The 23,589-nt window shown below is 37.3% G+C and overlaps 2 protein-coding genes across 4 annotated transcripts in view; one reads left to right on the forward strand and one right to left on the reverse strand.

Annotated features, from left to right (window-relative positions):
• Positions 1-3,926, forward strand: part of DPP4 (dipeptidyl peptidase 4) — a 41,040-nt gene extending 37,114 nt beyond the window's left edge. The window contains exons 22-24 of one of the 2 annotated variants that reach the window (XM_082056380.1): positions 676-748; positions 997-1,070; positions 1,923-3,926. In XM_082056380.1, coding sequence (XP_081912506.1) covers positions 676-748; positions 997-1,070; positions 1,923-2,021 — 246 coding nt within the window. In that variant the 3' untranslated portion in view covers positions 2,022-3,926. The remainder of the gene's footprint in view (positions 1-675; positions 749-996; positions 1,071-1,922) is intronic. The other variant, XM_082056379.1, reaches the window with a different exon arrangement.
• Positions 3,927-6,998: 3,072 nt separating this feature from the next.
• The window catches only part of SLC4A10 (solute carrier family 4 member 10), a gene marked incomplete at its 5' end in the record, with an annotated part of 153,202 nt that continues 136,611 nt past the window's right edge, over positions 6,999-23,589 (reverse strand). For both annotated transcript variants that reach the window (XM_082055425.1, XM_082055424.1), the window contains 7 exons: positions 6,999-7,423; positions 12,159-12,275; positions 13,940-14,007; positions 16,946-17,068; positions 17,668-17,841; positions 20,033-20,101; positions 21,316-21,567. In XM_082055425.1, the coding sequence (XP_081911551.1) occupies positions 7,357-7,423; positions 12,159-12,275; positions 13,940-14,007; positions 16,946-17,068; positions 17,668-17,841; positions 20,033-20,101; positions 21,316-21,567 (870 nt within the window). In that variant the 3' untranslated portion in view covers positions 6,999-7,356. The remainder of the gene's footprint in view (positions 7,424-12,158; positions 12,276-13,939; positions 14,008-16,945; positions 17,069-17,667; positions 17,842-20,032; positions 20,102-21,315; positions 21,568-23,589) is intronic.

Raw genomic sequence — 23,589 nt, forward strand, 5'->3', positions numbered from 1 at the left:
AATCTTAGTTGCTGATTACTTTTTTTTTATTGCGATATTGTGTTTCAATTCCCAAAATGTAGCTTGACCTCTACTTGTAGATTTGGTTTATGGATTTTTCCCTTTAGGTATTTCTCTGTCATATGTGGGGGGGAGAATTGTTTTAAACTTCTTGTCAGCCATTTTCACTTGAGACTGATGAAATGGTAGCTCTGTTGACTTCCCTACAGGTAAACCAGCATACATTTTGGTGGTGAAGATAACACATGTAGTCTCTGCAATATCTGCTCTTTGCTATTGTAGGGTACACTGTTGCCATGGCAACATTTTTTAACTTGTCTGCTGTCGCACAGGAAACCTGTGGCAAGTGGTGTGCTGCAGGCTAACAACATGTTAGCAACGCATTAAATGTGTATCTCACTCACAAAACTCTTCCCCTCTGGAATTGTGTGTTACTTTGCAGACGTAACCCTTGGTCGTAATGGCAGACTGGTTCAGAAGGGTTTGAGTGCGAGCACGGTGCTGTTGGACATGTGAACATGCTACTGGGGGGTGTAGGGATGATGGGGGAGCGGTAGCAGTTTTTAGCCGAAGGACCCAGACTCTGTCAGCAGGAATCAAAGTCAGTTGGTAGCAAATCATCTTCTAATAACTAGCACCTTTTTTCTATTTTTTTTTCCTTTTCTTTAATTTCAGAATTCAACAGTAATGGCCAGAGCTGAAAAATTCAAGGAAGTTGAATATCTCCTTATTCATGGAACAGCAGATGGTGAGTTGCAGTTAATTAGACATTTTAGTATTACAGGCAGGTTCGCAATTCTACTACTAACAAAACAAAAGCACACAGGGGCAAGGCTGTTACATTTCCATCAATAAAATAATACTGCTTTCTGCAACTAATTTGTGTTTCAGTCAGCAGTACTGGTGAGTCTTCTGTGTTCTTTGTTTTGCTTTTCCCCCAGAGTAGTACAGAAGCAATTTTGTTTACCTTTTTTCTCTTTTTCTTCCACTTTTCAGATAATGTTCACTTTCAGCAAGCAGCACAAATTTCCAAAGCTCTTGTTGATGCTGAAGTGGATTTTCAGGCAATGGTAGGGTTCTGTTTTGTTTATTATCATACAAATGGGTTTGTATTATGAGAATAATAGCAAAAGCTCCCTGTTGTTAGGTATAAATCAATTGCCACCTTAAATCAAAGTTCACATACTTGCATTTCATGTGCAGTTACTGAAATTTTAACATAACACGCCCATGTATCTTCTGTACAAGAAAAAAATGTAAAGCAACTCCTTCTCCTATTTGACACTGTTTACCTAATATTTCACTTTGTTAATTTTTGGTGTTCTCAGCTACACAGCCAAGCCAATCCCAGTCTTTGCATATATCCAAAGTCCAATGAATAGTATCTTACAGATAGGATATAAGGAAAAGTTAACTTCACCCAAGTCCAAAATAACCTGCCCATCACATTTGGTGTTTCTTTATTGTACTTGTGAGACAAGTAGTTATTTGCCCCTGCTTATGCTGTACATGGAAACTCTCAGACTAAGGTGCAAGCTCTTCCTTTTCTACCTTCTCCCAGCCACATCAAAGGAAGCTAAATGCACCACTGCATGTTTGTCCTTCAACCAAACTTGCAGGCCTTACAGGGTGCAGAGATCAGGCACCACTCTAAACTGAGGAGCTGCATCTGCCCTCCATGAGGACATGCCACATATTCATTTTGTACTTCAGCAGGAAGAGATGGTGTATCCCACACACAAAGCAGGGACAACAGCATCATAGCAGTGTTCTACCACCATCATGTCTTTGCCTCCATGCTGAATTAGCCTCATGCTGGGATAACTTTAAATGGCTGCAAATGTTTTTATGACTGTCATGTTTGATTTATGTCATTGAGATGTAACTAGAAATAACATTCTCTGTATTTTTCTTTCCCACAGTGGTATACTGACAAAGACCACAGCATCAGCGGTCAAGCACATAAGCATATTTATACCCATATGAGCCATTTCATAAAGCAGTGTTTCTCACTCCCTTAGCACCAGCATTTCATTGTTAGTGACGGTACTTCTCCACAAACCGCTCCAGCTAATGTACACTGAGCTAGTATAAACTTTTACGAATCAAGATAAGGATCGGCTCTTGGGATACCTGTGTACACCATGAAACACCAATCTTTGAAATTATTTCTGTTGCTAAGCAACGGTTGCATTTTTATTGATTGTGTTTAATCAGGTCTTGATATCACCAGAATGTATTTATGTTGCAGACTTCTAGAAAGCATAGTACTTGCTTAAATCAGTACCTTCTGATATTTCAGTCTAAAAGTGTAACAGTCCAGGTTCCATGTTGGGGTAATGAATGATGAAAACATCACAGAGGAACCAACATGGAGATCAGTTCAGGGATAAAACAGTACTGTTTAAAAAAAAAAAAAACTAACCCTGTGATCATTTATGTGAAAATACTGATAAAACTTTAAACAGATTTTGCAGAAATTAGCTGATGCTTGATCAATTTTTGTGTCAGGAATACTGGAACGTTAGTATTTTCTATGTAGTATGAAACACTTTGTTTACAGTAGTTCCTTGAGTTAGTATTTTGGATTACAATTATAGAAGTCTTGTGAGCAAAGCATGTAACCAGCTTTCACAAGATTTTGAATGATACCTACTCCAACCAATGACACTGAATTTCTTTGTTTCCTATCATAGTAGTGGGGATTTTTTTGCTTACTTTATAGTCAAAAAGGCTGCTACTATGGGAAGCTGCACTGTTAGAATCTTATCTGGGAATGCTAGCACCCCTCTATTGTTTCTCTGTGGGACAGAAAATATACTTTTTTTTTTTTTTTAGAAGTTTCTTATTTAGTGATGCATAGGATATATTCTTTGCACTCAAAACATTACAATGCAAACTAGCAGTTACTTAAAGCAAGGGCTGAACTGTAACACTCATGTGAACGTGCTATTTAGCAAACCTGCTTTTCCTTGCAGCCTATCAGTAAACTTCATCTTTATCTTCTGCACTCCAGGTAGGCTTCTCTAGCTTGAAGATAAGATTTGTTTTCTTAATCTCGCATAGATAGAAAAGATGCAACCCACTTGTATGACAAACTGTGCTGCTTTGAAGTAATAAAGATACTAAGTTATGAAAGGATGTATAGTCTGTATAATTGAAAATGCTGCTCAAGGAATGAACTAGAATTTTACAGTAGTCCATGAAGACTTACTTACAGTGAAATTTCTTTTTTTGTTTAATGGTATCCTGTAATGGAGTGTGACATGATTATCTAAGGCTTTCTGGATATTACATGTCAGCATGTGATTATGGATGTATTGGGTGTTATTAGTGACAATAGCTGTGAATGTAAAAGTACCCATATGGACCAGTGAGGGATGAGGGAGAATATCAAGACAGTTTATGCAGGTGGTTGTTAAATGAGAAGGGCGCTTGAGATGGAAAAATAAGGTTTTGGTTTCACAAAGAAACCAAAAACTCCCAGACTTGCAAAGTAAGTTTTTTTTGGGGAAAAAAACTGGAGATGGATATTACAAATATAATCTTGGGCTAAATTTGTTAGTGGCTCTAATGTACACAGGCACCACTTTTGAAGCTCTTATCAGATACAGGCTGTCAGCTGTCTCCAAGAGGTTATAGTATCCACAGCTCTGATTCTTTTGACTTACAGGAAAGAAACATCAATCAGTATAATGGTAGATCACAGCAATGCAGATGGGTTATAAAAAAAAAGATCAGCATTAAGAACTTATGGATGGCTTCCATATGCAAGGGGCAAATAGTGTTGTGTTTTGTTTGGCTGTTTTTTTAAATGTTATCACTCACACTGTCATAAAGACAAAAAAGTATTTCTATAATCCAAAAGCTACATTAACTAGGCTCTCATTGAAGAACTGCAAGTATTTCTTCAATGTAATCAGAGTAACGTTCTAAATAAAACTAAAGGTTATATAGTCTGGATAAGTAAGTCTTTAAGGATGCAGTTCTTTGTGTCTGACCTACCTTACTAATGCTGGCATCTCACTGGGAAACTCTTCTGTACTCTCAATAGATTGTTATGCCTCAGATAAGATAGTTAAAACATGACTAAGTACAATTATAGTTCTTTGTCTGGAAAGCAACTTCTAAGATATGCTGCTAACAGAGCATGATGCAACTGTAAAAAAATTATTGCTATAGTAATATAAACAAACATATTTAGTGTCTCATTTTCTCTCTGGTAGATCTCAGCTCCAAAAGTAATGCAGACAATAGAGCTGCCTCAGGGAACTGACAACTTACTTGAAAGGCATGAGCACAGGTAAATGCCTGAAACAGCTGCCACAGAAGAAATCCAGCTCCTCTTGTAAGTGTGCAAAGGCAGCACTAGGAACTGGATGTGCTGAAGTAGTGCCACATGCTAGAGTTAGGCATTTACCCATTACCTTTCTGAATCTTTTTCCATGTGAAATGGATACTTAAGTTTGTTGTAAAATACACTTCCTGTAAAATAGTGACAGATGAACCCTGAGGTGCAACTGTTGCAGTTCTCTGGCTGGGAGGCTTCCAGTCTTTGGTCTAAAACGTGGTGAAAAAGCTCAAAGGGATTTAAGTAAGATGGAGTCAATACTTTAAATATTGCATTTTGGCACTAGTACTAGGCTTTAAAGCCTAAAAGTTTTTCAGTAGCAGAAATCTAGGGTCCTGAGAATAGCAGAAGCTCCCACGACAGCAGAAGGCTGAGCTGCTGTTCAACTCTTAGACATTTAAAATACTGTAGCATTGAGGAAGTTTAAATTGTATGACCTTACCTATTGATCTGTAAAAAGGTCCAACTACTGCTGCCTGGCCTGCATCATCTCTTCTAGGAGCGAGGGGAACCAGCTCGGGACCAGTAAAGCAGAATTTATTTCCCACTCTCTTCCTGGCACAGGTCAGTGGTGTGCTGTTGGCACCACCATCAACCACAGGCAGCACACACCAGTAGCATTGCACGTTTCCATGAGATTCTCATTGAAAATGGAGCAGGACGGGGCTCTACAATTAATTTGTGCAATATATTCAAGTGTCAGGTAGACATTTAAAATCTGTACCATAGTGCAAGTTTGTTTTGGGTTTTGCAGTGCAAAAATAACATTGAAAATTAGTTAGGATAAATATTTATTTTCACATAACATTTCTTAATTGTGAAAAACACAATAGTCTATTCACATGTACACATAAACTTTTGTAATAAATTACATCCAAGAAATTGAGTAATTTTGACTAGAAATATGAAATTAGAAGTAAATATAGCACTACATTTGCTTTATATTGTGTGTGATTTCAGAATGTTAAGATTAACGTTGGAATAGCATTTAAATTCACACAAGAACAGAGTGACTGTTTTAAAATAAAACCACTCTGAAATACTGAACGGAAATACAGAATGCCATTGAATACACTGATTTCTTAATATTCTAAGAGTTGGTCCAGTGAAACTAATACATTTTGATTGTATACATGATCTGTAACAAAGTCAGCAACATATTAAAACACCACCAGGCTGCTCTCAGGACAAACCAGTATTGAACTTCTATACTAACCTTAAAACAATTGGAATCTTACAATTTATCATCAAGTACACAAAACAAAGCATTTAACCTTAATGCATCAGCAATTTTTTCCTAAATTTACAAATACAAACATTGAATTAAATGTAAATCCTTCTTTGTGTCCATTAGATTATGTTTCTTTCATAAAAATGGCCTTCAATAGGCTTTGATAATGCCAAGTCAAATTTAGAACAGTGGCCCTATAAGTTTGCATCAAAAATACACTTATAATTTATGGCTAAAGTAGTGAAACATACACACACGCTCAAAAACATTAGAAGGAATACTTTAAATGCGCTGGAAATGAAAAGTCATTCGCATGAGGTCTATGGAAAGATTATCATATTCTGGAAAGATGGGGAATGTTAGAGCCCTGTAGATAAGTTGTTACAAAGATTACAAGACTTTGTAGGATTCTAAGCAACAGTGTAATAATGAGAGTTCTCATTTAAAACTTTATCTTGAAAAAAATTCTTAAAATCAGTGTATTTCAAAAAATGCAATAAAACTTTTGCTCTGCATCTCCATTTCAATACCTAATCTTGCAGTCCTTGTTTTACACAAAAGACCAGCTTGAGGGATCAGGCAGTAACAAAATCCATTATGAAAAATTTCTTTGTAATGGCTTCAGAGCCACATTTTACTTTGCAATATTGTTTTTATCTTTTATCAATATGTACTTGATGGAATAGTGAAGAGCTGTAACAAAACCAACAGCAGGATAGCCATTTAAGTATTATACACAACTGATCTCTGAAATCAGGTTTACAGTTGTTGGTAGAGAGAGGACAATATAAATATGCCCTTTATGTGGCTGTATTTTAGGCAATAAAGAGGAAAATCGCTGGGCAGGTGGTATAACTGCACGTGGGGCAGAGTTTGTATCTACACATTTTCCCTATCATAAAATAGTGGCTCAATTAAGGGCACAATGCAGTTGTTTTGCCTACCACAGCAACATTCATACAACACCAGACAATACCAGACTGTAATCACAGATTGCATTTTAAGAAATACCATACCCATGTTTCACATCAAAGGATGTGGTGGTGTTTTTTCAACTAAGTTGAGAGAATGTTTTAATATATATTTTTAACATATATTTGTGTGTGTGTATATATATATATATATATATATATGACTGTTCCAGTTACATAAAAATTTAAATATTAAATACACTGTATTAAATCAAGGGAAACTTCACAAATACAGAATCTGACCCTGCAATCCTCATTGCAAGCGTAATCCATGACTTCAAAAGGACAGCTTGTGGAGGAAAGGATTATCCTTGTTAGTTTGTTCACAGGGTCAGATCAGTTGTTACTTTAAAAACTTCTTTAATGTTTGCTTGTCAGTTTGGGTCTCCTGAAATAATTTACGAGTTAGATCATATTTAAAAAAAAAAAAATTGGAACACGTTTTTCAAGTTCATCTTGAATGAAGACTATTCTCACACAGAAAAAGTAGCAAAATACAGTACAAACCTATTAACAGGAAAGTTGAATTTGAAAGAAACTGCTTGCTAAATTTATTATATGAATACTGATAAATGGCCAATATCAGCAAAGAATATGAAGTTTTTTTGCATTGGCTACTGCAGACTTTTACACAGACACTAGACAATGTAGACATTTAGACAAGGTGAAATGAGACAAATATTGCACTACATTACCTGTGCTAGTTTGAGATGAAAGACAAAAGTTACAATGTCAAATCATTTGTATTTAGTGGTTGTGGCACTCCTGTCATTCTTTTGTAAAAAAATCAATTGAAGAACAAGTCATAGACAAGTCTCCCGGTCAACACCTTTCCCTGAGTCAGCTTTCTTCTCTTTTCTGATTTCAGCACTAGGAAAAGAAGGAAAAGAAAAAAAAAAAGAGTTACAGCAGAATTATCATATATATTAATGACTTGCCTGAAAACCCAACATTGCACTGATACTTTACTTAATTTTTCATGCTGCATAGCACAAACTGGGAAGCAAGTGAAAGTTTCTGTGCTGCATGATGCAGAAGACATCAGCCAGCATTTTAGTGACGAGGTAGATAAAGAACTGAAGATACACAGACAGACAAGTCAGCCAGCATGCAAGCAAAGATAGCCAAATTTTTTTTTTTGCAAATACAACTGTTAATTGATTAAGTAATGGTAATGGGACAGTTCTCGGACAATACCAGCATTTTCGTAATGAGACAAATGAGGTCACAATAAGTATTTCTTATCTTTAAAATGCATTCTGTTGCTCATTGTACATTTAGAAGGAATGTTTCTGAAGCCAGTTTCCAACTATTGTTTGGCTTTCAGTCTTGTATGGGGAGAGCAGGTGGAGGCTGGGGGGATGGGGAGTGACAATATTCCCCATTTGGAGCTTAATACATACTTCCTCATGCATACATTATAAGGAGCTAACTTAAAAAAAAAAAAAAAAAAAAGCCTGAAAGATCACACAAAAGCCATATCTCTAAGAACTCTGAAGCAGAGGTCAAATTTGGATTCAGCTTTTTTCCAGTTAAAACACTGTTGGTTTGCCTACAGAAAGCAATACATGTGCAAAGCAGGTGATTTTCTTTTTTTGTGAGGAGTGTCCTAATTTACAACAGCGTAAATAAATAAAAAGCCATGTTCTTGCAATGAGTTTCAATCACACTATGAAAATGCAGAGGCTTCCACAACACGGGCAAATCAAGCCTTCAACAAAGAGTGGCAGGGTATCTAAAAAAAAGATGGTTCTGAGAACAAACCTGTATCAAGCACATAACCTACCAGGTTTCATGGGAGTAATTCCTTAACTAGAATGAATGAGAAATAGGCTGAGTTACATAACACTTAAAGAAAGCAAGAGCAATTCTCAAATTCTTAAGGTGATTCATGCACAATTTTATAATCAACTGACATTTTTCTTCACATAAAAATTGCTTTAAGGATACAATTCAGTTCAGCCAAATCTTACTTCCATGCCTATGGCAGTTTCCAGAGGTGTTAATGGAAATAGCTAAAGAATACCAACTTCTGCCACTTCAACTGCCAAATCCGTCACCTTCTGTAGAAGTGATAGAATTGGGTATGTTACAGTTTCTGCACACAAAGGGTATGCAAACAAATTCCTGGGGGGTGAATTTAAAGTGCAGCAGTACAGCAGGCAGAGAGTTACCTGTTCTTAGTAAATGCAAACACTGAGGATATGTTGTATGCCTTACAGTCTATAATATTTCCACGTTTTAGGTGCCTCTGTGATACCAGGAAATTCTTCTTTCTATTTAGGATCCACATCTCTGAGCATCTCCTGCAGATGTGGGCTTTAATGCCTTGAGAAATTTGGGGGGGGGGGAGGAAAAGGACAAGTGCAGTCTTTTTCCAGTAAAACACATAACTGGTGGATCTGTAAGGGACTTGGAGCTCTCTTCCTCCCTACCAAGGGAGTAGTCTAACAAGCCTGAGAAGAAAGGCTTGGGATGCAGGATTCACATATATTCAGGTAGAGAAGGGAATTCACACCATCTGCAAATTGATAGAAGCCTCTTTCTCCCATACTTAAAAAGACCAGCTAGGACTACTTTCTATACATGGTCAGATCTTTTGCATAGATTTTGAGATTGCTATCTGAAGCACTTAATATTTCAAGCAAAGACATGGAGGGCTGTGTTTCAGAGAGGTGCCATGGTGTTCCCTTCTAGTAGACAGGCTCAAAAGGAGACCTTTAGGTCCCTAGGAATTTTAGTAACAAAAAATTAAGGTTGGAAAATTGTAACATTCAGGTGCCTTTATGGTTAGGCAGCAGTTGATGAAGTAAATCTCATTTAAGTCCCCCCTTTAAACACTTAAATACCCTTATGAGTCTGGAATGTCACACACTATATTCACAGATCCAGGGGCAGGGCAGAGCATACAATAGGTATTATCCACGCATAAGGCTGAGAAGTCACTTGTATAAACCCTTCCTGCCTAAGATCTCTCTTCACAGATGATCTTAGTTTATTATTGGTCAGTCTTTCATCAGTCAGATCAACTCAGTATTTAATTAGTATGAAGAACCTCCAGATTTTATGTGTTCCAGAAATCACCCTGTGTTGTTAGTTGATCAGTGCCTTACATAAAAATCATTACATGAAATCATAGTACAGTATCACAATTTCATTATCCCCATTTAATAATATTTTGGGACATTAGTACAAGAAAGTAGACCTGACACAGGAAAAGGAGTACTAAACACTTTTGTAGTTGAACTTCAAAAGGCATCAGTAAAATTAATTTCAAAACAACCTGATTTTTTTTTCCCCTATGGTAAGATACCCTTCACTGAAAAGAATTGTGTGATGTGATATTGGTGATCATTTGCAAAAATTAGCCTTATATCTGCAACCATTCCAAGCTTTGTATTTTCTCAGTACTTACCTAGGATTGAATTAAATTTCATGAATGATACACGCATTTAAGAATATAATGTTTCTTTAGCCCTGTCTCTAATATGATTTAAGATTAACATTGTCTATGGTTTTGCTTATGAGAAAGCAAGCCTTCCAGGTTTAAAGTTCTTTGAATCTACTTCTGTCTGGGCACCTGAGAGAAGCTACAGCACATGAAAAAGCAGATTTTTCAGATTGTTTAAGAGGTTGTTCCTTTAGAACATGACACTCGCACTCAAAACCATGAAACTTGTGATCCCTCAGTTCCTTTTCACCTGAGTCTTTGTTTTCATGAGCAAAGATACAAGAACACATTGTAAATGAGCTCATTAGAAAATGAGTTTCTATTTTCCTGCAGTGGAAAGGTCAAATCATATTTTGTCAATGCTGTCTGAGCCACAGCCTAAATGGATGCTCTTTGCTCAAAGGATCTTTGAAAATTTCAGGTACTTTAACACAGAAATTTCAAATTTTAATATTAAGGACTCTAATTAAGACATTTTACATTCCTATTTGAAATGTCTTTTCATTCTGTCTCCCCAAAAACAAGTCAAGTCTTGACAGGTGGGCCTGTGCAAACCTCATGAATTTCAACAAGGCCAAGTGCAAGGTCCTGTGCATGGGTCAGGGCAATCCCAAGCACAAATAACAGGACAGATGAAGCATGGATTAGAGAGCAGCCCTGAGGAGAAGGACTTGGGGTTGTGGGTTGATGAGAAGCTTAACGTGACCCAGCAATGTGCACGTGCAGCCCAGAAAGCCAACTGTAACCTGGAATGCATCAAAAGAGGCATCACCAGCAGGTCAAGGGAGGTGATTCTCCCCCTCTGCTCCACTCTTGTGACACCTGTGGTACTGCATGCAGCTCTGGGACTCCCAGGATAAGGAGGACATGGACCTGCTGGAGTGACTCCAGAGGAGGGCCACAAAGATGATCAGAGGGCTGGAGCAACTCTCCTATGGAGACAAGCTGAGAGAGTTGGGATTGTTTCAGCCTAGAGTAGGCTCTGGGTAGACCTTACAGCAGCCTTCCAGTACCTAAAGGGGGCCTACAAGAAACCTGGAGAGGGACTTTTTACAAGGGCATGTAGTGCTAGGACAAGGGGTAATGGCTTTAAACTGAAAGAGGGTAGATTTAGATCAGATGAAAGGAAGAAATTCTTCCCCATGAGGGTGGTGAGCCATTGGAACAGGCTGCCCAGAGAAGCTGTGGATTCCCCATCCCTGAAAGTGTTCAAGGCCAGTCTGGATGGAGCTTTGAGTAACCTGGTCTGCTGGAAGATGTCCTTCTCCATAGCAGGGCAGTTGGGACTAGATGATCTTTAAGGTCACTTCAAATCTAAACCATGCTACGTTTCTAAGTCGTTTGGGTTCCTAAGTGACACCTTTTTGAATTGGAAGACACAGTCCAGGAAAATACTAGGGGACAGGGCCTTACCTTTGGGGAATCAGCTTCTACAGTGATTAGGAAGGGGAGTTTATGACAAAAATGCGATATGAAACAATTAAGTAGAAAATAGTTAAATTAAAAATGTATGGAAACACAGGAAAATTTCTCTTACAATCACACTGTGTTTGTATCTAATAGTTTCTTATTTCCCAAACAACTCTGTAGCACAGATAAAACATCATTGTTTCATTTTACATTTGTCTGGACCAAAATTTACGTGTTTAACTGTTTTGAGTACAAGTGAAGTAGGCAGAAAAATGAAAAGAAGTGATGCAATCTTAAAATTATTTTCACTCCAATTATTAGTAGATTGCATTCAGAGTACTGGGCTCTTCATACAGATTTTTCCAGAGCAGTGATGACCACTTCTTTTCCAAGAGGAAAGAACAAAAGCAAGCAGAACACAAACAGCTGTTGTGCAATATCCAGGTGTAGGCTGGTGGTTCATTACACAAGCATCAGGCATGCTCAACTTCATTTTCCACTGTAGCATAACTAAGTAGCATGCAAATATGTGTGATTGTTTCTTTCTTTTTTTTTTTTGCATAAACATACACAGTGAATTTTTGTTTAGAGCACAGAATATTGTGACTGGATATTAATAAAAGGAAACCTCAAGAAATAAAACTACAAGACACTAGAAATCTTTCTAATACCTAGCAAAATATTCTGATATTGGTTTAACACCAATATATAAAGTACAATGCAATTAAAAAAAAAAATCAAAACCTTTTAGAAGGAAAGCTTGACTCCTTATCTTTTGCATTCTCTGAAGATATCAATAATGTCTTCCACACAGCAGTTTTTGCCATTTCATCAGAAATGTTTATCACAGATGGGTCATCTCTAGGGAAGAGCAAAGTAAATACACAATAAAACAATAAGCAATCAATCTTTGTTACTTTTTAACACTACAAATGTCCTTGAAAACTGATAGCAATAAGTGCAATGTAAGTTAAGAAATTATGTTAAACTTCAAAAATCTTGAACAGTGATTTACATGTTCTCTTAAAACATCTTAGCACTTTTCTAGTATTTTCCTTCTCCAACGGCATTAATCACAGTAACATCAATAAAATATATTGTCACTTCCAACTAACACACAGAGAAAAATAAGGAACTGTGAAATTAAATATTGCCCAAGATACCACAGCATTGCAGTGGCATAGTTGGGTTAAACAATAATCCTCAGAGCTCCTAAGAGTTCTCCAAATACTTATGCTCTGAAACTCCACCTGCTTTTCCAACTGTTTTAAAAGCAATCAAAAACCTTGACAAAGTCAAATATTCAAGAGATTTAATAAAAATGGCCCAATTAAACAAGCTAATCAGTAACTTTAAGCAGCACTTTGTAGCCATTATGCCCTTAGCTTTACCCAGACTGCTCCAAATATTTTAAGGGCCTGCCTGTACATTATTCCTGACTTCATGGTTTACGTCTGTCTTGACATCCAGTAAGCCCTCAGTAAACTTGTTTTCTCAGTGTTTTGGGGAACCACTTTATCAACCAATGTCTTGAGTCTTCTTTTTAGCTGGAGGACTGTGACCCTTACAGTACAGAAAGTCAGTTATTATCCAGGCAACTCTACCCAAGTAAACATGCCACAGATCAATACAGAACACACCTCAAGATAAATTAAGCTAAGTATTGCTAATACAAAATAGAACAAAAAGGGATGGACAAAATAAGAAAAGAAGGAAAAAAAAAAAAAAAAAAAAAAAAAACAACAACCAAATAAGCAGACTGTTAGAAGCCTGGTGAATTGAAAGAAAGAAACAGCCTGGGATTTTTCAGAGACACAGGTATTTGCTGTAGGAGACAGTAGGGTAACTTTGTGCTGAAATATAAGAGGAGACCCTGAGATGTGTTCCCAGAACTCAGCATTAATGCAGAGGCTACTATCAGTAGATATTTCAAATCTTTATTAAGAATAAACTTCCTGAAAACTGTGAATGAGTCCTTGTGGGCTGGCCACATGTATTACTATCTACAACACAGGTTTTCGTGCTTTTTAAGTTGTGTCACCCCTTCATTATACTTTACCTACCCTGCACAGCTTTTGAATCACTTAGTACCTCACATAGATAGGACATCAATTAGAATGTTTTAAAATGTAATACTGTAAGAATCTCGTTTTTCTGGAGTGTGTTCAAAACTTTTCCTGGCTCCTTGCTAGCATCAGGGTAAAGAGTTTGACCTGCTCTACATCTTCCTTTTCACACTGTGCATGTCAGAAGCCAAGGTTCATTATGAATGACCTGATCCTGCCACCCTGCCGAAGGAAAACTTGAGCTACTGTGTCCTTTTCCTGGGGACTGTGGGATCACCTGGAAAGACTAGAAGATGGCTGAGCTTGTTAAATGCTGCAGTATGTGGTTCAGTTCACCTGTCTGTTCTCTACTACCAGACAAACATCCTCCCAACATTCAGTACACATTAAGGATAAATATTGTGGCATGTTTATTTTATTTAATTGCAACTCACCTAAAAGAGGAAAGGTATATTTTACCTGTAATGTCCTTCTAGTGGTAACTGAACAGTCCCTTCCTCTTCCATTGCTAACATACTTTGTTCTTCCTAGAAGGAAGGAATTTAGATGTGAGACAGGATGTGTTGTGAAAAGTGAAATGTATATACTTTAATCCTTTTCCCCCTTTTATTAAAAATTAAGTATTTATTTGAAGTTCTTAGATACTTTTCGACTCTTAATTTAAATATTTGACGTTCCAAACCCTCTATTTTAAAATATGTATCTTCACTTAATTTTATTCTTCAATGTCAAATAGAGGAGACACTTTTTAACAAGAAAGAAAGAGAAAAATTAGTAACGAGTGAGCAACTGTACAGTGAATTTGAAATATCATGCATAACAAGATATATACATTGCAATGTTAACATTCAAAAATTAAGGAAGCCAGAAGTTAAATTTTCACTCACAGTTGTAACACTGATAGTTTTACTGCAGTGAAAAGTAGTGAAACAAGACATCAAAATTAGTTTTCACTTGAAAAGGGAAAAAACTTCTGTGAGTAACAGGAAGTGACGCGAACTAGGATACACGTGTACCAAAAATCTTTTTGTCAGTTATTTACTAATTTAGAATACCTGTCTTAAGGGGAGAGAAGAACAAAACAACACCCCTCTAGCACCATGTCCTGCCTGCAAGCACAAAGCAAAACAAGTCTGTGTCTCTCAGTCATCAGCTCAAGGCTCCAAGGGAGGATTCTCAAGGCTCCCACCCCTATTAGGTCAGGAAATCGGCAGCCAGGAGGTTGAGGTGCCTTCGCATGAATGTAACCATCAAATCCTGCCCCCAACTGCTGCACTGTGTGTGTATGAGCATAACAGACACCCACGGACCTCCACATGTTTCTTCCCTTTGTAACAGTTTACCCTGGTGCCTGTTAGGAATTGTGAGTTGGCTCTCCCAAAAAGAGCAGCTTACCATTCTTTGGCAGATCACCCAAAACCCCACACGCATCACACACGTTGGTGAGCTGGTATTAGCTGGAAGAGCCAGTACAATTTTCCAAAGTAGTAGAATTTAAGTCCTCTCTGCACAGAAGTTTGTTTCTTCTATGTTTTACTGTTACAACCATTTTAAAAGTCACAACATTTTTTTTTCTCCAAAGAAGTCACTTTGTTCATTCCTGTCTCAGAAAGACTTAATTGATTAATATCAAAGTGGCTTCCAAAGGGGGGTCTGTGAGAGAAAGGCATATATAATATCCACTATAAATGTACAAAGCCTTGGAAAAACATGGCCTAAAAATATAAAAAACAACTTAAGTGATGAAATTAGGATCCAATCAAATAAGTTTCAGATCTTGTCAACTATATTTCTGAATATTCTTGTGGGTAGAATATTTCTATTTTTAAAAGCCGTGTGATAGCAACTCTCCAATTAATTCCTTAGGCTACATGTCAGAAGTTTTATTACTAGTTAATTTTGTCATTTCCAGGCTTCACAGCTTCCTAAGTTTTTGACAGTTGAACAGTTTTAATAATAGCTCCAAATATTTAGAAATGCCAAAATATGTAAAAATAACCTCTCAAAATAGACGGTGAATGAAATAAAGTAACACCAGTAGATGTTTCCAGTTTTGTTTTCTAATGCCATCCTATCAAGCATGGGAAGGAAAGCGACATATAACCAAAACATAAGGATAACAAGGAATTGTTTCCAACAAGCAGACCCACAAGAAGAGAGGGTTACTTGGTTACTTTTTGTTACTCTCAATTCAGACGAAAACAGATATTGTGATGAAAAAACTCTCTGGTCTGCTTTGATTCAAGGGGGAAAACAATGACTCACATATTTTAATTTCAGACTGGTAGCTTTACAGGCACATACAAAATAGTAAATAATCATGATAACATTTATTACTTAGGTAAAACTTCTCCCCCCAGTCATATACTACGAAAGTATGTTGAATGTGCCAAAGAAAGCAAAGTTAGAGTTCTCAGGTTTCAGCTGAAGCAGTGAGTTGTCAAAGGTCACAGAAGAATCCTAAAGGCAGAGAAATCTAGTTTTCATAGTTACATGTTCAGATTATTAGCTCGTCCTATTTCTACAAATAGACTTACCAATGGGAATCCTTAAACACACACACCATTTCACTGGTCTCAGATCACATGTCAGGGCATCCCTAAGGATAAATTCCTGATTTACCCATGCACATTGTCTAGTTTGTGCAGAACCCTTTTACCACCAAAAGGCTATGTCTCATGGGTCCCGGGCTTTGCAGAGGTCTTCAGGGCACCTTAGAGGCCATATGTGCACTTCTGCCTAGAGGTGACCACAGCCTGCCAAAACCATGTGGCATCATCTGCACCTTCACCTGCCACTGCCACCAGAGCCTCACACCATGCTATTAAAATGTGCTGGAGACTACCACTTAAAATAATCCAGCACTAATCTATTCTACCTACTGCTCCTGCAGGTAGTGTTTCTCATTGAGACTTGTTCCTCATTTATTTGGGCCCAGTATTGATGTCCCGTAACAGTTGACATTGATCATGTGGCTGATACCAGGGACAAAGACCTCTATCCCCTACACATAAAGTGACTTCCTACTCCCAGAGTTTTGTATGATATTCAAACAAGTCATTCTTGAAGAAGCAGCTGGATGAAATTCTACAAAATAGATGCAAAACTGGTTAGAAAGCTACATGAGAAAGATCAGCATTTTGCTGTCAAGATACAGGAACGTTCTAAGTGGAAATGTGTAAGAATCTGTCCTGTATTTGTAAGAAATTATCTGAAATGTGTGTTCTTTGAAAGGATACAAGGAGTCCAGATCTGAAACAGTGAACTGGGTGGTAGTGCCTGTGGCTGTAAGGAAAAGTCGGGGGGGCTGATTAAGAGGGGAAAGCAGCATCACCGACCTTTGCATTAGCAAGTGGAAGTAAACTGTTTCTGCAGCAGCAGGAGGAAACTGCTGGCCCAGAAAGTAAGAGGGACACTGTGTAGGGTTATGACTACACACCAAAAGAACCTGAAATCACAACCCACCTCTTTCTCAGCATCCTCCAGTTTCTTTTTTTTGCTCTCAGGCATCAAATCATCTAACCAACTGAGCTCCCGTTTAGTAAAAAAGAAATCCATGAGTTTTCGGACAAATACCAAGGCTAGGACCTGTAAAGGTATTAATTTAAAGAATCAGGAAATTAAGCAAGTAAAACTGACAAACACACTTGTAGAGGGATACTTTCAAAAGTGACCACGGTTTACATCTTCAGAAGAAGTATGGCATGAAGCATATAACAATCACTGTGGTCAGTAGACATCTTTTATTTTCAACTAGTGAAATAATCAGAGAGAGCTCACTTAAGCAACAGAATAGATTTTTCTTTTATTCCCAGCAAGACACAGTAAAGCTCCTCAGCACAATCAATAATCTTTCTTAATGAGTGAATGTTCTTTCTGTAAAATCATTAAGCACCACTCCTTAAATAAAAACATAAAATACATTTAAAAAATTTTTAAGTGAATAATTTTGCACAGAAGAATACAGAGCTGGGCTATCCACACATATAAATAGAGTGCAACCTAGTCTCAAACTAGAGGTTATATGCAGAAGTTTTTCTTACTTAATGCAGTATGAATTGTCCTTGAATAGTGAATCAAAGCAATATTGTAATTACCAGCCCCCAAATTATTATTTTTCTTCAATAACAATTATCGACAAGTGAAAAGACAAGGGATTTTTAGAAGAAATAAAAAATATTTCATACCATCATAGGAAAGACAATGGCAGCTCTTGAGACCTTTATAATCCACAGAAGCACAAGACAACTCAGCTGAATTACAGTGAAGAGATGGACCTTTCTAAGAGGAACATGCCTCAGATAAATAAAATCTGGCTGATGTTTTGCAGGCATCCAGAACAACTTTATCCTGTCAAAAAGCTGAAAGAAATTTTTTAAAGTTTGGATCAAAATGAGCTATAGGATCATTAATGTGGACATTTACACACTGCCTAAGGGACCCTGAATATCCTAAGAATCTGGCTTGTTATTCTAAAGGCAAAAACTGTGTGGAAGCTTAGGGGCATGAAAAAGGACTACCTCGGTTTACAATCTACACCAATCCAATGGTGGTAAAGGACTCATCTTCTCTTCAGTTGAGTCACCAGAGTAAGAATGACAATTGTATTATTTAAGTAAAGTTTAATTATTTCATTAGTCATACTTCTTAAGTTCATTTCAATTTTCATACAGAATTGTCTCCCTAGGTATTTCTATTGCAGATGTGCTGAGATATTGGATTCTGGTGAAAGACATTCTGCACAATCATACTCCAGGAACCATCCCGCTCATAACTGCATAATGTGTTCCACAAAAGTAAAGTAGTTACTTTAAAACAGTACTGCAAAGATTTCAAGTCAAGAACTCTTAAAGTTAGGCAAAGCCAAACTACAAAGTAGATGTGAATCAACTGCAAATCAAACTGATTGGAAGTTGTTTTTCAACAACTGAGCTCTGCTTCCTTTAGCACACAAAAATCTGATCATGGAGGGATCTCCCTCAGTCCTTTATCTCATGTGGATGAAACTCCCTTTTTTTTTTCTTCACTCAGTTTACTGCACCAGACACTTTATCCGGGGCTGCTTTATTTTTCCTGTTGCACTCTCTTCACAAGACCAGGAACAACAGCAAAGGGGAAAAGAAAAAAAAAAAGAAAAAAAAAGGCCAGGCCAAAAGCCAAGTGCCACGACATTAGGAATGCACATGAGAGGGTCTTGTTTCTCAGACCTATTAGGCCCCAAACTGCCTCGAGACTTGTGTCTGCTGCTATGGCGAAGTGATGATGGTGATGCACCCTTTCTCCCTGCATGGATGAGCCATCCTATATTCACACGGTCTTCAGGAATTTCAAGTTTCAGGAATTTTCATTGAGCATGTGTAAACTGCATTTTTTAAAGGCTTATAATTTGGCCAGATTTGAGCATTTTTCTTTTGCACAGAAACAGCAAAAAGCACATCCTCCCACAAAAAACATCTTATCAAATCTCAATTCCTTGACCCAGCTTGGGGGAGGGAGTAAAGTAGGGTGATGCCACCACTTTTCCAAGAAAAGATAGCCAGATTTTAGCACGCCTTAAAAACCACTTCTCAATAGTGTACTTTCTCATACCCTTGTTCTGGGAAACAGCTGAACCATATGAAGTTGAAATTATCTAAACCTCAGTGAAAGCCAAACTACACTTCTTAGAATACCAACTCAAATGATAAGGGCTAGGCAAAGGTATAAAAGAAAAGACTCAAAATAGAAAACACCACTCAAAAACAAGAGCCGGCTTTGCTCATAACTAGTAGATAAAAAAGCAAGAAACTTTTAACTCACAATCAAAAAAAATAAATATAATGAAAGAAACAATTATGTATTTGACAAACTTTTGCACAGAATAATTCATGTTTTCATATGTGACTGTTCTCTCTCAGTTGTCTTGCAATGTGTATCAGTACCTCAACTTTCAATAAAAAAGGCACACTTGAGAATTTGAGTGCTTGTGTCAGATGGGTTAAAAGATGTGACACCACGGCACTGAATGCTGCAGTCATCCTGGAGTAATGCTGCCCGTCCACTAGACTTGCCCTTCACCTGTGAGGCCAAAAATTAAGTAGCATGGGACTTGCAACAGTTCCACTTCCTGGCCTGGGAAATTTATTTGCACAGGAAATATCTTCAAAATGTCACCTGTGTTAGTTTTAGGGTAACTTTGCGAAAAGCCTCATACAGACAAAGTTCAAGATGAAGCGTACCACTAGGAAGGCACTAACGTGGAGGCTGAAAAGGCAGCAGGCAAGCAGGTGAATGAGAGGCAGGGGAGAGGTAGAGATCCTGATAGTTGTTACTCAGTTAACAAGGGTGAACAGAAAAACCCGCACCTAAAAAAATAAAATAAGTGGGGCACATTACTTAGAGGGAACACTCTATGTAGAGAGAATCCACTTTCCTTTTTAATTGAGTCACTTTCAAGGTTCGCAACACTCCTTTAAGATTGTATACAAATGATAATAAAATAATGTAACAAGAATAGCTACACATTTTATAGAAAACATCATCAGTAACAGACTCTTCATAAATCCATTTTACCTGAATTCCCTTTAGAGATGAGGCACCCATGTAAAGAAATACTCCATAAAGTACTGGCATAGGAATAAACTAGACAAACAAGCAGAGAAGAGGAAGAGCATATTAAATACCATTTAACAACTTTTAATGCTCCTAGAAAGACATCTGAAACAGTTGAAATTCAAAGTGCCATATGCCTGCATTAATCAGACAAGTTGTAAATCAGAGTCACTCAATTACAAATTAATAATGTTTCTCAGAGTATAAAGCAAAAGAAGAATCTGTCTCTACAGTTTTATTTTCCTCTCACAGCCAGTCATTACAATATACTTTATTCACTATTAATAAAATTAACAGAACTACACAAAAAATGAAAGTGATAGATACTTAAATTATTTACTTAAAATAGGGGAGCATCTGGATAGGAAAGCTATAATCCTCAGAAAAATGTTCAAGAAAAAAAAAGAAATGTTCTGTGCTGCGAACATTTAAAAATGGGTGAATGACTCTTGTGGGATGATTTTTAATATTTTAAATATTCAGTATACACTGTGTAGGTGAAGGGATATTTCCACAGATAAGTGTCCATTTTAAATACTAAATACACAAAACTCACGTTCTCTATGTATTCAAAATGAAGGCTTTATGATATACTTAATAAAATATCAGTGGAAAGTACAAGTTCTAAGGGCTGTGACAACATGCAAATCTAAATTCTGGTCTTACTGAAGTCAATGGCAGAAGTCTCACTGATTTCACAGAGGCCCGATAATTCTTAAAAACAGTAAGTATTCTGTATGTTGATGATATTATATATGCATATAACTAGACACCAGTTTCAGGACACTTGTGAGCTGGGCTGAGTATGCAGGCAGCATGAGAGAATCTTCACGTTCATTTCCAATAAATGAACCATACAACTTCTCTTGCAACTGCGAAAATATTTTTAAATTATCCAGAAATCACAAAATGTTTTTAAAGTTTCTAAATAAATGCACTTATTGGTATAATTTAACAAGACTGTTTCATGATAATTTGCCACAGGCCCGAAGCAGAGACAAAGGGTGAATCTTCATATACTACAGTTCAATGGTAGAATTCCCTCTGACTTCAGTCAGGCCAGATTTTCATTACAAGGTTTTTGTTAGATGTTAGATGTCCCTAGCCTTTTTATTATGCAAAATTAGAATTCCACTTTAGATCATCATTGTGTAACATTATGTTAGTAATGTGCCTGGAACACAACAGTGAAATGTTCAGTTCAGTGCAGTATTATTTAGCTTTTCCTTACTTCCCCAAATTACCTTCAGGATGCTTGTCAAGAAGACAGATGAGCCCATAAGGACAAAAATCATGAGCCCTGTGACTCTTTGCTCACGGATTCCAAGAAATTTTGGCTGCTCCCCGGGAGCAGAGCACTCTGATTCCAGTTTTAAGCTATTCACGTGGGAAATAGAGAGGACAGTGGCTGCAACAAACCACGGCAATCCCATAATAGAGCAAACTCCAAGCATGACTGCCACCATGAGTAGGTCGAGATGGTATCCACATCCTTTCTGTGGAAAAAAAAGTAGTGACAGCAAGAAGATGTAAAACAACATCTGAATTAAGGAGAACACTCCTGGCAGGCATTTCTAATGAACAGTTAGAGACAATTAAAAAATTTGTGACTTGTGGGAAAGAATAGTTTTTGTCTATGTGTTACCCAGGTTGGGTCAGTGGTGATGGAAAACTGGTTATCTAAGGGGAACTGCTACTAGTTCACAAGAAATGCTGTTATTACACTCATTTCAGTTATGAATTAAGTGTACATGTCATAAATCCACTTTACAATGGGCAAACACCTTTCCTGGTTATAAAAGAGATACTAATAGGACAATGGAAAATAGATACATTTGGGTTTAAACTCAATCTCTGCTGTGGAGAACAGTGAGCAGAACATCAAGCTCCACTGCCAGCTTTCAACTTCACTAATCTTAATACACCCCCCAGCCATCCTTACATAGGAGGCAGGAAAATATGTATTTTGATTCTTTCCTACACAAAAATTCTTAGATTAACATTTGCAAAGTAAGCTTATGCTATAAAGGGCCATAAAACCACATAATATAAAGTTTTTATAGATGGTAAGCATGTGATAGTAAGAAGTTTTCACTAACATACTTTTATCTTATCTAAGAGCAGATACCTGTACATCAAGATAAACTATCATTACGCTATACATTAAATTCAACTATAACATGATATTCATCATCAGGTACCGTTTTACTCGTTTCCCTATTCAATACTTAAAATAGTGTCATAAACATTGATGTGAGACGTCAGTACAAAACCTTTGATTTTGAATCATCTCTGTAGTAGTGAAACACTCTGTAAATTTACCAACAGGAGCATGTTGCTTTGTTTTGGCAGTAGTGGATAAAAATCTTTGGGCAAATCTGAGATACATTTAAAAACCTGCAAATACAACCTTCACTTGAAAATGCCCAATGGTCTGCATCAAGCTTGGTTGTATAGATATCTGTTACCATAGCTGAGAGGGATGTTTCTTTTCAATTTTACCAAGCACCCAGGACGACCACGCAGCTGCAAGCAGGAGCTCAAGCTACATCCCTTTAGAAAGTCAGGTAGGTAGTTATCTCCACAAAATTTCGCAATATGGCAACAAATCCAGTGTCATGGTCTGAGGAAACAGTGATGTTCATGCAAACAGTGTGAATATGTTGAACCATAATTTTGCCTGTAAACCCATGCAAATGTCTTTTGACATAAAAAAAGTAACTAAACTAAACTTGGAAGGGTTTGCTACAGAGACTGCCAAAAGCTGAAATGTGCACTATTCAGAATTTGCTATGGGAAGTATAAAAAAAGAGGGGAAAATGAGCTGGAAGCAAACAAATCATTTCTTTCTGAAGACAACTTTTACTTCTAAAATGGGAAGCGTCTGGGTTTATGAAAATGTAAGCCACATATCGAAGTGAAAATGCCATCTTATTTGCTTACATTATTTAAAAAGGGGGATTCATATAAAGTAAAGAAAATGAAAAGAATCAACTCTAGCAAGCTTCCCTCACTCCCCAAAAGTGCTTATGAGTCTTATCTCCAAGACACATCTTGACAAATTCAGAGATGTGTTAAACACAGCTATTAGTTACACGCACGAGACACTCAAAGAAAGAGTTTAATTCTAAATCCTAACAGAGACACCTTTTTTTACCTTCTGACACATTTATGAGGAACGTATCTGCTAATGCATACAGAATCCGAGAGCATTTCCTCACATTCATACATGATCTGAGGAACCTGACATATGGGAAGAAAAGGAAGCGTAGCAACAGGTGATGCTACACCAGACCCCAGCAAAACTAAAATGCAGCAAGACAAGGGGGCAGCCAGGAGGACCATCTGACTCCCAGATGCCAGTGCTGAAAAAACACATTCCAAAGCTTGGCAGCAAATTCCTGCATCTGTCAAGTTAACCACATGCAATGCTATGGATTGACATGAAGAGCCAGGCTGACAAAGAGGGCAAAAAAAGAACATATCAAATGTCACAATCATCCAAGAAGAGGCAGTGC

Source organism: Streptopelia decaocto (assembly GCF_964273445.1).
Source record: "Streptopelia decaocto genome assembly, chromosome: 6".
Taxonomy (NCBI): domain Eukaryota; kingdom Metazoa; phylum Chordata; class Aves; order Columbiformes; family Columbidae; genus Streptopelia; species Streptopelia decaocto.